At 40.0% G+C, this 18,870-nt stretch overlaps 1 protein-coding gene across 1 annotated transcript in view; it reads right to left on the reverse strand.

Moving 5' to 3' along the window:
* Positions 1–16,891, reverse strand: part of TGFBR2 (transforming growth factor, beta receptor II (70/80kDa)) — an 81,192-nt gene extending 64,301 nt beyond the window's left edge. The window contains exons 1-2 of the mRNA XM_011985471.1: positions 16,747–16,891; positions 8,333–8,407 (exon numbers count right to left, since the gene is read on the reverse strand). Of these exons, the coding sequence (XP_011840861.1) occupies positions 8,333–8,399 (67 nt within the window). The 5' untranslated portion in view covers positions 8,400–8,407; positions 16,747–16,891. The remainder of the gene's footprint in view (positions 1–8,332; positions 8,408–16,746) is intronic.
* Between the last annotated feature and the right edge of the window lie 1,979 nt (positions 16,892–18,870).

The raw sequence follows: 18,870 nt of genomic DNA on the forward strand, positions 1-18,870 counted from the left end.
AAAAAAAAAAAAAAAAAAAGAAAGAAGTTTCAAATATTGTTAAGGCTTCTAGAAAGGACAACAAAGGGCAGGAAATTTGAAACAAAATCTGAGAATCTGCCCTTAAACTGGGCAATTTTGCTTGTTTTCTCACAGTGCAGTTAGATGAAAAAGTGTAAGGTTGATCTTTGCCTTTCCTGGGCATTACTCATTGCTGTCGTGACCTTGATGCTATTTGCAGTAAACAGCATAAAGGGCTCTCTTGTGGTGAGTAGCTGCAACGTTTATGATGCTACCCTCCTGGTGAGTAAAATATTTACTCCCGGCCCGGCGCGGTAGCTCACGCCTGTAATCCCAGCACGTTGGGAGGCTGAGGTGGGCGAATCACAAGGTCAAGAGATCGAGACCATCCTGGCCAACATGACGAAATCCCGTCTCTACTAAAAATACAAAAATTAGCCAGGGCGTGATGGTGCGTGCCTGTAGTCCCAGCTATTCAGGAAGCTGAGGCAGGAGAATCGCTTGAACCCAGGAGACAGAGGTTACAGAGAGCTGAGATTGTCCCACTACACTCCAGCCTCGCAACAGAGCAAGACTCTGTATTTAAAAAAAAAAAAAAAGGTCTACTCCCTTCCAAGTCCTACCAATCCCACTAAGGTTGGTAACTTAGTCTGTTTGGCTGCCATAACGAAATATGTGTGACTGGGTAATTTATAAAGGACAGAAATTTTTCACAGTTCTAGAGGCTGACAAGTCCAAATTCAAGGCACTGGCAGGTCTGATGTCTGATGAGAGCTCCCTTTCCTGCTTCCAAGATGGCGCCTTGTCGCTGTGTCCTCTAGAAAGGATTAGTACTGTGTCATCGCATGGCAGAAAATGGAAGGGCAAAAGGACCCAGGCTGTTACCTCCAGCCCTTTTACATAGGACTAATCCACTCATGACTTAATCACTTCCCCCAAATCTCCATCTCAATACCACCACAATGGGGATTAAGTTTCAACACAAATTTTGGAAGGGAGACATCAGCCATAGTAGTTGGTGAGAAAAAAGGACAGTATTTACATAATGACAATTGTCAATGGGCTGTGGAAAAGTCAAGATAGATTCCAGCAGTGATTTTAAGATGGAAAATGAGAACCAAACACACAGTCTTCAAGGTGCAATCTTCCAACATAGTTCTGGAACACAGCTGGCTCTTTCCATCCATGGGAATGACCACATTTGTGTGCTGAAATAACATTTAGTACTAGAGATCAGAGTGGAATAAGCAATCTAAACTTTGAAATGTTTTGAATGACCTTTGGCTAGGATGTCAAATTACAATGTTTTCTATTTCTTAAGACAATTCTTTATGAAAGTTCTAGTATGTACCTCACTTTGGCACCTTAAATTTGCCCCACACTGAATCTTATCTATTAAACCTATCTCAATCTGGGGTGAGAACCCAGATGTATAAAATTCTATGCCAGAGGTGACTAAGAAGGGCATTTTGACTATGTTTCATAGTCTTTTATCCATCTTAGTATAATCTTTTTACCAGCACCAGTGGAGTTGTGAACTGGCTCAATTTCTTGTGATGTCCAGTGTCAAAATGTATGCCTATAAATGTAACTCTTAGAAAGAGAAGCAAAAATGAGAAACCATGGGGGAGGAGGGGAGGAAATGACAGGCACGGTTTGTTTTTAGGACACTGTACTTGCTGTTCCCTCCAACTAGAATGCGCTTAACCCAGAGATCTGCCTTCTTCATCCCGATTTCATACCAATTACTGCTCAAATATCACTTTACCAAAGATGCCATTCTTGACAACCGTTTCTAAAATTACAAGCATCTACCGTTATTCTCAGACCCTCGCGCTGTACTTACCTGCTGACGTATTGATAGAATCTTGTTTATTAGCTTGTACACATGGACTTTAATCCACTCTGTATTCCCCAGATCTCAAACATTAGCAGGCACACGGTGGTTGGTACTCTATAAACACTTGCTGATAGCTTTCCTTTCCCTAAGTCCTTTGAAACCAAGTTTCATACCTCATTCTTGAGTTCCAAAGGAAACCTTCTTATCTGTAGAAAATGAATGCATCTTTGCTGTTGCTGGATAAAGAATAAGGATATAGTCACAGAGAACAAAGGGCATGCTGAAGCCAGGTATGGAGGGTACAAACAGTTGGTGAAGAGTTTTAAGCTCAAGGCTTAGCCTGTCTAAATTAGCAATCAAAGGAAGTCAGTTTTGAAGTCAAAGAGAGTTCTTTCCCCTCTGGGAGGAGCTGGTTCATGAAAGTGGAGGGCCAGAGCCAAGAAAACTCTCCCAAGACACACTGTCTTAAAGTCAAGGGCATAATCTAGAGTTGCACAGTAGCCATGGACACATGGACTTATAAATTTAAATTAACTAAAGTTAAATGAAATCACGTATTCAGTTCCAAGTCAGACTAGCCATTTTCAAGTGCTTAATAGCCACATGTGTCCAGGAATAGACAGGGTACTTTCATCATTGCAGAAAGTCCTACAGGACAACACTGATCTAAAGAAATTCAAAAGGACCTGCGTTCCTCAGCTTCTAAGGAGATCTGAAAACGAAGGTCCAGAGGGAACTGGAAGGAGAAGCAGGGCAGAGCTTGAAAAGTAATCGCGCTGGAAAGGGCCCTGACTGCTGGCTTGGATGCCTTGTGTAATTAAAGTTCTATCCCAACTTCTTAAGGAACGTGTCTAGTATTAAACGATCGGCTGTCTGTAGTGTCACTGCTGAGGCAGGAAGAGAACACAATTAGGGACAAGGAGTAGTGTTCCATGGAAAACACGTTAGCTATGAGTGGCAGGAGCAAAAGGTCTCAGAAGTGAGAGAAATGGACCCAACTAGGTTTGCAACAAGCTGAAACCTGTAAAGGCTCAAGTCAGCTGGCACAACCTCTCAAAATGCAAATCCCTCAGCCTAAGATAAAAGTAAGGCTCGTCTGACTCCTAAGGTATCAAATAATTCTTATTAAGCCCCATTTCAATGACTGAAACCTAATGCAGAGCCCAGGCACACAGATTAAGTTTCCAGTCAAAGCCCACACAAGCCTAAAGAAAGGAAATTAACACTTCAGAAAAAAAAAAAAAAAAAAAAAAAAAAAAAAAAAAAAAAAAAAAAAAAACACTGGCTTTTTCAAAGGGTTTTTTTTTTTTTTTTCTTTGAGGGGGGGTTTAAGTGACAGCATGCCAAATAAAGGTGAGTTTCTAGGAGAATATGGCACAGAGGTGACCAAGGTGGGTGAAATTTATTCACAGGGGAAAATCCAAATGCCTTCAGGGAAACCACTTTTGCAGGGTTCTTCTCATAAATACTGAACCCAATTTAAAGCATCCCTTCAGGGCAAGTTTTCTCCTAGGAGACTTCTACCTGCTGCTTTAACTTCCCTTTCCCCAGAATTTCCAGAAGTTTAACGGCTTATAATCCCTACCACTCCATGCTCATAGACTTTAAGCATATTTTTCTCCCACAAGACAGTACTATTTGTATAATCCTTTTAAGATTAAAACTAAAAACACAGATGAAAAAAAAAAAAGGGGACCTGGGTGCATCCTTCTACAATAAAGTATTATAATTACACTGCACTACTAAAGAGTATTTCCACAACATTAGACTATCAGGTTTCCAGGACAAAGAAACAGCCTATAATTCCAAAGCACAGAAATGGAAAGGTACAAGTAATTTAATCTGCCCCACTGTGATTATAGGTGCTAAGAAATTACCTGAAAGCATCTCTTTGGGACTTGAGAAGAACAGGAACTTTAATGGTGCTCCGTAACTGCCCTATTCATGATGATACCCAAGAGCCACCTGTGGCTATTTAAATTCAAGTTAACTGAAATAAAAATATATCTATATTTGAAATTCAGTTCCTTATTTGCACCTGCCACATTTCAAGCCACATGCATCATCTAAGATGGTCTTAGATCCACTGTTCAATAGCACTTTCTGCAGAGATGAAAATATCTCATACCTGTGCTGTCCTTAAACCTTAACACAGCCCAGGTATAAGATATTTTCATCTCTGCAGAAAGTGCTATTGAACAGTGGAAAGACCATCTTAGAGAGATAATTACATGATTTTTCCCACTTTCATAATAGAGATTATGAAGTAACAGCCTCCAAAACACAGGGGTTTTAGGCTACTGGCTACCTTCTACACTCAGGTGAACTCTTTGTAGTGGTTTACACATGTGTACCAATTGCCCTTATCTCCCCATTTTCAAGCACATTAAAATGGCATTCGATGTAATAAAATGCATGCCACTGAGACTCAGCTCAATTGAAGCTTGAGTTTCTTCAGAATTCCAAAGGATGGTGCATTTCTTTGTGAAACCTGAAGTCGAGAAATGCCTATGAGTGAATTCTAGGGAAAAAAAGGCATTTTCCAAAATTAATAAATTTATTTCCTTGTTTTTTTGTCACACCTTATTCCAGTGGTGTCCCCAGGCTACTGTGTGCAGAACGAAGTCTGGACAGAATCTAATGATAAATTGGGGGACACTGAAAGTCCTGGCACTCTAAGGAGCTTCCCCACACATCTTTAGATTTTTTTTCCCATATGGGAAAAAAAGAAAGGGATTTCCTATCTTCCCATCACAAACTTCTGGCTTTGCAGTGGTTTTATTACGTCATTCCCCTACTTACAATTTGCCAGTGACTCAGAGAATTTAGCCCAAACTGGTGCTTAAGGCTCCCGTAATCTGATTACCTTTCTGCTGAATAACTTCTTTTATCAGAAACCCTTTGACCTGATAACTGCTGGCTTTCCTACCACCACAATTTCTACCTCCCTACCAGATCTATCAGGCAGATTTTAAGGTCAAGAAGAGCATCCCCAAGGCAGCCTGCCCAGTCCCTGGAAGGAGTTCAGTGCCTTCACTGTTGGCTGGGAGGTTTACGTGATGGAGGGAAGCGACTCCAAGAATGGTGTCTGAAAGGATGCCTGGTGTCTGATGCTGCCCCTCAGGAGTGGTCCAAGGTGCATCAAATGTTGCCTGCTTTGGCCATGGCTGACAGAGCTGAAGAACTGCCTCTACATGGTGGACAGACACACCCCAGGCAGGCACTTGCCAGCTTCCCTCTGAAGGAAGTGGAGTAGCATGGCCCTGGGGCTAACAAGTAAACAATGGTGCCTGCCTTAAATCACACCCAGACTTTCAGACCCAGGTCAAGTGTTTTCTCTTTTGGAAAACCATCCATTCCCCCAACAACCAGCCCCACCAACAGTGCTCTGCCTCCTCCGGTTTTGGTTTTTAACCATCTTTATTGTGAAGTATCCTTTTAGATAGGCCTGTATTTGCTCTGTTCTGCAGATGAGTTTCCAAAACCTTCTAAAATCTTGCTCATATTTGTTATGCTGGATTTTAAGTCAACAGATGGGAGTTTTGAACCCAGTAAATGGCATTTCTTTGCTGTGGGAAATCAAGTACTTTGACCTCTCTGGTGAAATTCTTCATTTGTAACCTCACTGGGTTAGGCTAGATTAGTGTTTCTCAACATGGTTCCACATCAGAATCATCTGAGGATCTTTTAAAACAATAACGATGCCAAAGTCCTACCCCAGGGCAATGAGTCAGAACTTCTAGGTGTTTGGCTCGGGCTTTGGAATTCTTTTAGAAGTTCACAGGTGATCCTAACGTGCAGCCAGGGTTAGAAAAATAAACTGAGTTCAGGAAGGGACTTATCTATCCTACATGGATTGGAGAACTCAATAGGAAAAAATGTAGTAGTTAGAGACGGGGTATGGCAGTACTGGACAGAGGCAGTCAGACCCATAGTGATGCTTCTCATCTTTGCCTTGAGCTGTAGCTAGAAAACCTGCAAACTGCATTATAACCAGAACATTATTATATATGTATACTTGTACAATCAAGCCCAACTCAATTAATTTTCTCATATGACTCAAACTCTAATACCATTTGGAGATGAGGCAGGAATCATAAACATAATTGGCTGCAGGGCATTTAGTTGCCATTATATAAATTCTTCCTGAAAATAATTTTAGATTAATTTTTAAGTGTGGATTTTACCAGTTAAAGGGTGGTAATCCTTTGCCAATTTCCAAGGGGACAATAAGCTTAAAGGTAGATATGTCTGAAGGATCTGAGGGGCAAGTTTCCTGAGAAAGCTGTATTTCTAAAGTTTTGACCCTACAAGGCAACATTAAAAGTAAGTTCAAGGAAACAAATGTGAGAAAGGATATCTCCCTTTAGATAACCTAGCAAAGAAGTTAAGAAGGCAAATAGTTCCTTAGATCAGAATTAACAGCTGTGGATAGCCTTCCCTTCAGAAAATTGCAATGCTAAACAGACATATATCCTTGCAAACAATATATCCTTGCAACTTAATTTATCTTCCTAGGCTCTTTAATATTTTTCTTTTTTATTCCATTAAACAAATATATATTGAGCATCACCTATCCACCAGATCTGAAGAAACACTATTTTCAATATGTTCAAAATTTGAGTCTTTTCTTGATACAATAACATCTGCCTTAACAGGAATCAGTATGTACAAATTACAATTTTTGAAGAATTATATAAAAGGTATTATTCCAGAAGACTTGCTATGGAATCCCTTTTAAAAAGGGCGTTCAGAAAAAGGTAACACTGAAATGTATCACAGTTTGAAGAAAATCACTCCAGTTATAAATCCATGAACCCAGTCATTGTTTAATGAAGCTCATCTTTGCCGGAAAATCCCCACTGAGAACAAAGCATCACAATGATCCACACAGTCCCAACCAAGCCCACTGGAAAAATCACCCTGAAGAACACTGGTGGAAAAGAGAAAGAAGTCCATACCACAGTGTGAGGGCTAATTTAATGTGTTCTTCAACAAAAATTAAATAAAACAACATGACTCAATTTTTCTTTTATGTTGCAAGGAAAATAACATTTATATAAAGCTAGCAGTAGAAAAGCAGAAGCAAAGCTTAGCTTTCTATGATGGCAAGTGAAACACAGTTTCTGCTAATCAAAGTGATTTTTTTTTTTTTTCCTTTGAGATGGAGTCTTGCTCTGTCACTAGGCTGGAGAGCGGTGGCACAATCTTGGCTCACTGCAACCTCCACCTCCCAGGTTCAAGTGACTCCCCTGCCTCAGCCTCCAGAGCAGCTGGGACTAGAGGCACGTGCCACCACACCCAGCTAATCTTTGTATTTTTAGTAGAGATGGGGTTTCACCATGTTGGCCAGGATGGTCTCAATCTCTTAACCTCGTGATCTGCTCTCCTCGGCCTCCCAAAGAGCTGGGATTACAGGTGTGAGCCATCGTGCCTGGCCATCAAAGTGATTCTTAGCCATTTTCTTTGAAAATATCAGTCATAGAGGTAGGCTCTGTTACTCTTCAATGAATACCTTCTTTTATATAAAAGCAATTTGACTAAATTAGATGTCTGTGAGAGTCGCGTTCTGCTACTCAAAACAGTTCTTGTTCTATGTTTCTCTATATTTTGTTTGTTTGTTTGTTTTTTGAGATGGAATCTTGATCTGTTGCCCAGGCTGGAGTGAAGTGGCATGATCTTGACTCCCTGCAACCTCCACCTCCTGGGTTCAAGTCTCAGCCTCCCAAGTAGCTGTGATTACAGGCGCCCACCACCATGCCCGGCTAATTTTTGTATTTTTTAGTAGCGATGGGGTTTCACCATGTTGGTCAGGCTGGTCTTGAGCTCTTGATCTCAGGTGATCCACCCACCTTGGCCTCACAAAGTGCTAGGATTACAGGCATGAGCCACTGTACCCAACTTCTTCTCTGTATGTTTATTCAGACATTCATGTTTAAGAATTTCTGAGAAAGGAAGTCAAAGATGGTAACACCTGACCTCTATGTCTATATGATGAAGAAGCGCACTTCCTATATAAAGATGCCCATATTCCCGATTAGGTTAGGCAACTTGAAGTTCTAGTGAAGGGCAAAACTACAGGACTGTAGGAACTGGCATAGCCTTTTACACGTGGCAGCATTTGTCTACTGACAATGGTGACACAACCTCCAAGAGGGCAGACCACACGGTGTCTAAAAGAGAAGCTGTCCCCATAAGAAAAGGGGAAAGGTAAAATGACTCATTACATACTTTGAACTCTCTTATGACAGGTGGACAAAACCCTCAAAGAAGAAATTCTCCAGTCTTAAGTAGGGCTTTTAATGTTCAAGGTAAGAACAAGTCTCCTGATGACTACACTGCCATCGCCTCTTTGACAATGTAGCTATGAAAATATGAAAATACGTGGAGACTACAGATTTTTACCTTACATTTACTGACAAATTAAGCAGTGAGGGAGCACAACGACTAAAAATAGAAAAATGATGAAAAGATTAATTAATGATACTGTACTATGTCTCAGTGGATGGGCAGTCCTATTACAGCTGGGGCAGATCATTTCACCTTTCTGGGCCTCCATTTCCACATCTGTAAAACAGGATAATTACATCCATCTCAGAGAGTTGTTTTTAAGATTACAGATGACATGAAAGTGAAACTGTTTTGAAAATAATGAAGTTCTCTATTACTGTGAGATTAAAATATTATTATAACTAGACACGGTCAATATGTTTTCTTCAAAGTTATCAGACCAGACATTTTTCCCTCTGGTGCTCTTTCACCCATGTGTCTCAATCATAGTAAGATTATTCATATCACTTCTTTTTTCTGTTTTCTTGGTACTCGTTTTCTTTTCCTTCTTTTTTTTTTTTTTTTTTTTGAGACAAAGTCTCACCCTGTCTCCCAGGCTGGAGTGCAGTGGCGTGATATTGGATCACTGCAATCTCCACCTCCCAGGTTCAAGTGATTCTCCTGGTTCAGCCTCCTGAGTAGCTGAGATTATAGGCATGCGCTACCATGCCCAGCTAATTTTTGTATTTTAGTACAGACAGGGTTTCACCATGTTGGTCAAGTTGGTCTCGAACTTCTGACCTCGTGATTCGCCTGCCTCAGCCTCCCAAAGTGCTGGGATTACAGGCCTGAGCCTGTACCGCACTGGCTGGTACTAGTTTTCTATCTGACTACAGCTTCCTCATATGCTATCTTCTATGGTTTTTTTTTTGAACTTTTTTTTTTTGCTTTTAATATTATTTAACAGCTATTTTAACAATGAAAGACATTTTCTATATTCCCAAAAGGTATGCACCAAAGAAGGGTGTGGGCAGAAATGTTCACAGAATCAGGACCTTTCATTGCCTCTTGGTGACCGCCAATAAAGTACACAGAAACCCATAGTGAACTGAGGTCTACGTGGCTGCTATCAACCAACACAATCTTGAACTGCTGAGTCTGATCACTTTATTTTCTTAAAACTTCAGGACAGTTCAATTTAGAGAGCGCAAGAGCCAAGTTAGCCTTCCTGGTCATCTTAAGCAACATGGGAAGATAATTCAAGAAAAGCGACACCATATCAATCACTTTCCCAAGCTTTTCAGGGGCTCACCCCAAAGACTTTCTTGATGATAAATTTTATTAAAGTACTGATCATAATCAAAATGGTACATTGTATCAGAGGTCAAGCATTGTTTTCCACTTCCTTTCCCAGAACTTATTAAAGATGTATGTCTGAAGAAAGATATAAAGAAGAACAAAATTGTTTCGACTGGCAGAAAATGGCTTACACAGACATCTAATATTTAGTCAAGTTGCTTATATATATGAAATAAGTTATACCTTGGGAGTGATAAAGCCAATAGGCTTGGCTCATAGGGGGCTAACTACAGCTGTAGCAGTTATTCAAGAAGTTAACATATTCTCTCCTGTCCCCTGAAGACATCACAGGCATCTCATTAACAAACTGATAACGACCAGTACTCAGAGTTTGTGAAAATGCTTTGTAAAGTGCTCAATAAATCTAAGTGATTATCTACTTACCACAAACATCCTCACCAACATCATCATTAAAATCTTGAAAGATAAGTGATTTTCAGTAGTTTTGAGAGTTAACCAATGACATGCTAAATTAAAAGCATTGTATTTCAACCATTTCCAATAAGTGCCACAGAATATTTAGACTTAAGAATATTAAAATTCTGGCCAGCTGCAGTGGCTCATGCCTGTAATCCCAGCACTTTGGGAGGCCGGGGCGGAGGATCACCTGAGGTCAGAAGTTCGAGAGCAGCATGGCCAACATGGTGAAACCCTGTCTCTACTAAAAATACAAAAATTAGCCGGGTGTGGTAGTGGGTACCTACAATCCCAGCTACTTGGGAGGCTGAGGCAGGAGAATCACTTGAACCCAGGAGCAGAAGTTGCAGTGAGCTGAGATCGTGCCATTGTACTCCAGCCTGGGTGACAAGAGCAAAACTCCATCTCAAAAAAAAAAAAAGGAATATTAAAATTCTTGTTTCATCTCCTTTTGCTCTATAGATAGAGCAGGTAGGGCACTGCCAGTCGAAATCTATGTAATGTTATGATGTCAGTGGTAGCTCCAGAATTCCCATAGAAGAGGGGCTACATGGGTGATGATCTGGCCGAAAGGCAGATGACATATCTGGAAGCTGTGCTTGCACAAGAGATCACTACCCGTGGTACCTACACTACATGTTTATTCAGGTTGGATGGAGACTATGGCGGAGGAGAAGGCTGAAGGCCAAATTCAAGACCTTCCTTGGAAACCCACTATTAAGCGCCCATGTAAGAAAGGCCTCATGCTTAAGTCTCCTTCGCATGTGTCACTGTAACAGGGCTTTCCAAAAAGTACAACCAGGAGTCACCTTTGCAATATGGGATTATTTACCCTCAGGTAGGTAGAAGAGTATCTTCAGGCACTCTCCATTTCACCAAGACCCCTTCAGCCATACTTATTCCAGGAATCCCAATGACTGAGATCATCTCTGATTCATAAAGAGGAAAGGCAGGAGTGGCAAAAAATTGGCCTGTGTCAGATGGTGTGATTTACTTTATGACTTTGTCTGGCCTCTATAGTCATAATGCATTGAGCCTTCTGCAAAAGATTCACACACGAGAGAATAAATGAATCAAAGGCAGAGCTGGTGATGGATGGAAAATCCCTTAACACCCACACAGCACAGCTCCCCAAAATTCACAGAAACTAAAGCCTGCAGACAGAGCAAGTCTCCACTGTAAAGAACAATTTACACAAAGCAGATCATATGAGATTTTCCACAAGCCTATGGTTCTGTCAAACAATGCTACAGGTGGCTTTAAGCCATTGACATTTACACTTGGTGGTGAGGTAAGCCATCTAGGAGAAAAAAAATTAGCACTCCCAGCCTTGAATCTAAAAGCAAGTTTCCTCAGCCTTTAAAAGCAATGAATTCCAAACAGCAACAAACACAACACATAAACAGAATTAGTGAGAATGTGTGCTAAGAGCTATGGCAAAATCAGACAGAAGTTTCTCGCTCAAAGAGTTTTCATTCTAGTAAAAGAGTTTAAAACATACAGAGATAGCACAGGTAGCTTAGCAAACAAGGTCAATATGAATGCAAGGCTTGTTAAAGAGGTTATGGGCAGGAGAAAGAATGGCAGTGGGATGGATAATCAAGGAAGGCCCAATAGAAAAAGTAACATTTAGACTAGGCATTATTTCAAAGGGTGGAGCTGTTGTAGGGCACAGATAGAGAATGGTAAAACTTGGGGAAGGTGGTGGAGAATGGTCACAAGCTAGGAAATTTGTAAGCAAAAAGGATGTGTGAGGCAGCTGGGTTCGAGTGGAACCAGGACATGAGGGATGCGAAGGGTGGAATAGATGATGGGCAAGAGGTTTGGCTTCATCTGTGCAGGTAGTCATCAAACTGGTCCTGTGTCCCATCGGCACAAGGCACTCTCTTAGGAGCCCAGGGACACTGAGGCAGCCCCCATGCTCAAAGAGGAAGGGAAGGTCATGTGATGATCTAGTATTCATAAAATCCATGGAAGGCTTTCTAGCAGGGGTCAGCTATTCAAAATGCCATCTGGGGGGAGATTTAACTGATGGCAATGCCTGTGTTATCGACAGAGAAAGAACAAAGGGTGTCCATAAGCAGAGACCAATTAGGTGATTTTTACAGATGACAAAAATAAGAGTTCAGGTTTGTGTTATGGTAGTGTAATTCGAGGGCAAAAATAAAACCAAATGGTTATGCATTTTACGTAACTTTTCTGATGAATAACTTTAGAGTTGATGCAACAGGAAGCACCATGAGATATGAGTTGCAATGGAAAGTTTTCTTTTTTTTTTCTTGCCAAGTACAGTTCAGATGTCAAAGGCAAAGAAAAAAAAGTCAGAAAATAAAATTACTTGGAAACATCAGAAACTGCTTGTAAGAACTGCTTATTGTGGCTACTATGTTACTTAAGAGCATTAAAAACTGACAGGGACCCATAATTCTGGAAGACAAAAGTAACTAAGGCACAAAAAGCTGCCTTATGATATTAAAATAAAGAAGCAAATCAATGAAAATGCCTACAGTGGCACCCTCAGGACAGTCTAAAACAAATGTTGAGTAATTCAAGAAAAATGTATTGAGTCTTCACTGAGCATCAGACAAGTAAGTTCCTCAAGACAAAAGAGGATTAAAAAATGTTGAAGAGTAAAACCACTTCCTGAAAACCTGTCATCGAATCATTAATTTATTGGGCACCTACTTTGTATAGAGCGGAGTGCTACCTATTTTAAGAAATGCTGAGGTATAATAGCTCCAGAATGAATTAAGGCCTACATATGTCAAGGCAGTCTGTGAGTAAATGCCTAATGAGGTAAATATGATTAATGCAGTGAGTTCAGTATAGAAATGGGCCCTTGGGGCCAGGCGCGATGGCTCACGCCTGTAATCCCAGCACTTTGGGAGGCAGGTGGGCGATCATGAGGTCAGGAGTTTGAGACCAGCCTGACAAACATGGTGAAACCCCGTCTCTACTAAAAATACAAAAAAAAAAAAAAATTAGCCGGTGGTGGTGGCACATACTTTTAATCCCAGCTACTCAGGAGGCTAAAGCAGGAGAATCACTTGAACCCAGGAGGCAGAGGTTGCAGTGAGCCAAGATTGCACCGCTGCACTCCAGCCTGGGCAACAGAGCAAGACTTCATCTCAAAAAAAAAAAAAAAAGAAAAAAAAAAAAAAAAAAAAAAAAAAAAAAAAGAAATGGGTCCTTGGGTTCTACAGTTCACCATGGTCAAGGGAGGGACAATCAGTGGATAAAAGACTCATGAAGGATGATTGGGGAAACAGACTGGTTAAAAACGGACTCATTTAGTTGACTTGCTACCAGTGCCTTCTGTCTTCTGCTAGCTTTAGCATGTTCTAATAGTTACCACACAGTTAAAACAGCTTAGGAGGAGTCAAGACTCTCATAAAACTAAGTGCAACTCTTCCTTGAATTCTCCTCTTCTTTACTGACAGAAACAAGCCTGATGTGATCCACTAAAACCACTGCAGATCATCTGGCTACTCTTTGGAACATGCTTTAATGCTATTACAGCAGTGTTTCTCAAACTGCAATGTGTACAGGAATCACCTGGGGACCTTGTAAAAGTGCACATTATGTTGCAGTAGGTCTGGGGAGAGGACCCACAGTCCTCATTTCCAATAAATTCTCAGTGATGTCAGACCTCCTATGAGCGGCAAGGTATTAGAACACCTTCAGTTGCTGTTATCAGAAGATGATAGGAAACCATCATTTTCAGGGTCAGAATGCTGGAGCTCAAGATTTGAGCCTTGATGCATATGATAAGTCATAAAATGTCATATTCAGGAAGGAATGAGGCTCCTAAAGAAGTGAGAAAGTAGAATGAACAAAGGCCTAAGAGAATAGAAATGTATTCTAACATCTAAATTATAAAAATAAAAGTAAGAGTGCCCCGGGGGATTGAGATTGTTAGATTATTTTATAATGATATAATTTAAGGGATTCCAAAATAACGAATATAAAATGTTATTATTACATTTTTAACACACTTGAAGGACAAATTATATCATATTGTCTTTTTTTTCCCCCCCAATACTATGAGCTTTAGAGAATGAGACGCAAATCTGGTATGTAGTAACAAGGTAGTCACTCAAAGCAAAAGTTGAAAGATTCCTAGTCTATTCTAACAAGTGTCTGCAAACTCTACAGAAATGCAATTATAGGTTGCAGCAGCTACTCCCCTGCCTAAAACAGCAGTCTGAAAACTGCCAATCTGTTGCAAATTCTGTCTTTTCTGAGAATATTTTAAGAAAAGTGGTAGAGAAATATTTGAAAGGCAACAGAACACTAATTATATCTAGACAAGTTTCCTTTTTTTTTCCCCAAAAAAATATGAAAGTTCCTTTAGGCTTTACTTCTCCTAGGCATAGCAAAGCATTTCATAATTTTCTACCTTAGGAAAAATTTTCAGACACTTTTACCAATTCAGAGGAAGGGGAGAATGAAAACACCATAATTAACCAAAGAGAAATAATATTACCACTAAAACCAAGTAAGCCTTTTATTTAGCAAGAAGGAGTGAGCTCTAGCCGAAGTAAACATGCTATTTAGTCAGGATGTATGCTCAGACACCTGTAGTAGGAAATTTTCAAAATAGCTATGTTTTTTTTTCTTTTCTTTTTTTTAATAATAGTCGCCTCCAACGAACACCAGTGGAAGTCTGTGGTATTTCTCAGTTCTGACCTGTTATGACTTTTGTTAGTTTTCTATTTTGATTAGCTAAAGATTTTCTAACTCAACTTCAATGATTTATTCTACTAACAAAATAGTAGATGGATAAAAAAGAATGAAATGTTTCAGAAGAGAATACACTGGAAATCTTATTTAGTCCAATTCTTGTCACTGTATAGAAGGAAAATGAACCCCAATGGGAAGAAAGACAGCCCAGTCACCCAGACAACTCGATTCCTGGTGCAATACACCTTAGTCTTTACCAGCTGTCTCCTAGGTAGAGTCTTTCTAATCTCAAACTAAGGGTCAAAGCTAGGTGATCTTTCATCCAAGATGAAGGTTTGTGATAATTACATCTTTGCAACTTCTTTTCTACTTGGCGTGGGGCTCTAAAGCAGGAAAATGATGAAGGGTTTAGCTAGACCAGGAGGAAAAATATTTTCGTTTTGTGAAATAACAATGCAGATTTCAGTCTCTGTTTGCAACGGGGGGAAGGAGGAAGAGGCAATTTTTAACATTTATTTTCCAAACCAACAAACAAATCCTACCATTAGTCAAAGACTCAGGTCTATGGAATCTGAAGCTTGTAAATTTCAGGGACACTCTTTAAGAAGAAAAATATAAAATTAAGAATAAAGTGAACACAAAATTAAGAATAAAGTGAATATTTATTTAGAATTAAAATAGTATACAGGCCGGGTGCAGTGGCTTACACCTGTAATCCTAACACTTTGGGAGGCAGAAGTGGAAAGGTTCCTTTGAGCCCCACAGTTCAAGACCAGCCTGGGTACATAGTAAGACACCATCTCTACAAAAATTAAAAAAACAAAAAACAAAAAAACAAAAAAACCTGGCCAGTCATGGTGGTGCACGCCTTTAGTCCAAGCTACTCTAGAGGATTGCTTGAGCCTAGGAATCCAAGGCTGCAGTGAGTTATGATCACGCAACTGCTTTCCAGACTGAGTGACAGAATTAGATCTCATCTCTGGAAAAAAAAAAATTTAAATAGTATCATACAAACAACAAATTTTTAAAAGCTATAAATACTACAAATATGAAGTGTTAAAAAACAAATATTTTTATTAACTGCCATACCTCTGAAATACTTTTCCTATATTTTTTGGTTGCATACTCTTTGATCATCTCTTCCAATAACATTTTGCAATATTCTCTATTGAGAGAATAAAAAAAAATTCAGTCTTCCCTTTAGAACTGTAGATCAGAATTTGTAATTTATTCTTGAATAATTTGGAAAGTTCCTTTCAGCTTCATAATTCATTATAGGTAATGCCATATAAATTTTTCGGATTGACTCCAAATTTGGAAAACTTTTATCAGGTTTCTTTTACATGTGAGCTGTAAGATTCAGGGCACTGCAAGATTTCGTAGTGTTTGACTTGATGACACTTGTTAGCCACATTTCCAGGGCCTCACTTAAAGTCAGGAGATGAACCTATACCAGGGTATAGGTAGCCTTGAAGGTTAAGTTCAAGCACTTCACAGTAAATCCACCTGAGCCTGGCATTTATATCCTCAACCTATTTGATGCATCTGTGAAGTCTCCTAGTCCTTTCAAATGAAGTGCCTGTTTTACTCAGAATACCTCAACTCCCTGATGGCATAATTGTTCCATGATTCAGCCACGACTGTATCACTTGAGGTATATACTTCATTTTCCCATTGAGATCACAAGACAGGCATGATGTTTGACTACCTGGTGTATAAACCAAGTGTTATTTTATTACACTAAGGAAATCCAGTGGGATAATATATGAAGAATATATTAATATATTCTTCATATTCTGGACCCGGCCTGTATACTATTTTAATTCTAAATAAATATTCACTTTATTCTTAATTTTGTATTCACTTTATTCTTAATTTTATATTTTTCTTCTTAAAGAGTGTCCCTGAAATTTCCAAGCTTCAGATTCCAAACACTAGAAAAATGTTGGATATTATTATTTCTCTTAACCCCTACTCTTCCAAAACCCATGCTATAATGGACAAGTAGTTTATATCAGTTAAGGCAGACTAGTCTCAGTACAGTATAACAATTAGGAGTCGAGATCCCCAAACCAGACCATCTTGATTCCAACCCCAGCCTAATAATTTTCTAACTAGGTGGACTTAGGCAAATTTATTAACTCTGGAGGATTTATAATAAGCATAACATAACCTACCTTGTAAAGTTGTTTTTGAGGGTTAATACACTTGAAGTACTCAGCATGATCCAAGTAGTAGCAAGACCTCAATAAGTGGTAGCTACTATGATTATTGGGAAATCAGTCCATGAAGTCTCTTGAGTAAAAGCTACAGGTGGCATAAGCCCAATTCCATTTCCCTATGTAGAAAAGTTTGCAGGGTTTGGGCGTGACAGGTAGTCATCCACAGAGCAGCAGTATTATCACCCCATACGAAATGAAGACTTTGTAATGATTTATACTTTAATAAAGAGCTGCTGCAGCACATACTGAAAATATGCACCCAACCCGTATCTTCTTTCAAAGGCATTCATGTTAGTTCAGCCAAATCCCTGGTTCTCTAAAATGAAGTTTTAACAATCTTATATCTTCTAAAGCATTGGGAAGCCTTTTTCCTTGTTTTCTTTAAAGAGGCCTGAGAAGAACCAAGCCTCTTTTTTATTTGAACCATGGATGGTTCAAATAAAATATTTACAATAGGAGGAAAAAACATTCAGATAAACTTTGCCTTGCCCTGGTGGTCTCTCAATACACAGAAGAAATGCAACTAGGGCACTAGGAAATCTAAAAATAAAAATAAATAAATAAAAGACAAAGAAAAAAAAGTATAGAGCTAAAGTTCACTTTAGGACAACACAAACTAAGAAAAACTACATTTCCCAAAGGAAATACAGCACTATGTCTACGGAGTAACTCTTACCTTTTTCTTTAATGTTCAGTGCTGTCTGTTCCAGGGAAAAAAATGATACAATTAACCAAAACTAATTTCTACCCAACATCTCTGCAAAGGAATGTTGCTGCTGCAGACCCATCCCCAACATGGGAAGGCCCAAGGCAAGTGAGCAAATAGAGGCCCATGTACTATAAGTCAAAACATTTAAAGTTACAACTCAAGCTGGCGAACTGCTCGATAAAATAGGTTTCATTCATCCTTCTACCTTGACTGACAAATATATCTTTTCAATGTCTTGGAAGACCAAGTACAACTTTAGAACTCCTACAATATTCATAGTCCTTCCTCAGAAATGGGTGGTTTGAAGACAGACATCATCCTGAGCCCTGGTAATGAATTTGCCTTGCTCTCCCCTGCCTGCTGCATCCTACATCAAGAGGGGCCTTGTGATATGTGGACACCCAAGCGCTCTCTCTCTCTCTCTCTCTCTCTCTCTCTCACACACACACAAACACACACACACAGAGCTATCCCTTGACCGACCCTCAGGCAGAGATTGCACAATCAGTAGCAATGATGGCCTTCAGGAAGACGGCTTCAAGGATCCATGCCAACTGCAGATACCAGTTCAGGGCCTTCTGGGCAGTGAATTTGGGTTCCCAGGAAACCAAATCACGGTCTAAAAATGAAAAGAGAGTAAGACTAGAAGGCCCAAAAGTCACCTCACCCCATAGGCACGGCTCTGACCAGAGAAGAATGATAGCAGAGTGCCATCTAAGGCCCAGGACAGTGGCCAGTTGTGTTCATATACTAGACTTATATTTTAGTTGTAGGGCTGAAAAAAATTGGAGGAAAATAGTCCCTCAGAAAAGAGAAAAAAAAAAAAAAAAAAGAGTTGCATGTCTTGACCTTTCCCAGATAGAATCTCCCCAGTCATAGGTACGGGCCCTGAAACTAAATCTCGTCTATTGACGATAGCTTCAAACCTATAAACAAAACACAGATGCTAGGGAACCCTTGAGAGTCTAAGCAGGAGGCCATAAGTAGACTACATTGACTACACCCAAGAGGACAGTTGCTCCTTGTTGAGTGCTAAGACCTAAAAAGCTGACTGGCAAGTAAAAGGCAGAAGTAATCCTGATGTAATGGACGAGGAAGAGAATCTTACCCCCTGTAAGTTTTCAAATTATCCCCTTCAAAAGCCAAACTGGGCCGGGCTCAGTGGCTCACACCTGTAATCCCAGCACTTTGGGAGGCCCAGGCGGGCGGATCACGAGGTCAGGAGATTGAGACCATTCTGGCCAACACGGTGAAACCCAGTCTCTACAAAAAATACAAAAAATTAGCCGGGCGTGGCGGCGGGCACCTGTAGTGCCAGCTACTCGGGAGGCTGAGGCAGGAGAATGGCATGAACCCGGGAGGCGGAGCTT

The sequence above is a fragment of the Mandrillus leucophaeus genome, unplaced genomic scaffold, assembly GCF_000951045.1.
Source record: "Mandrillus leucophaeus isolate KB7577 unplaced genomic scaffold, Mleu.le_1.0 Scaffold107, whole genome shotgun sequence".
NCBI classification, from domain to species: domain Eukaryota; kingdom Metazoa; phylum Chordata; class Mammalia; order Primates; family Cercopithecidae; genus Mandrillus; species Mandrillus leucophaeus.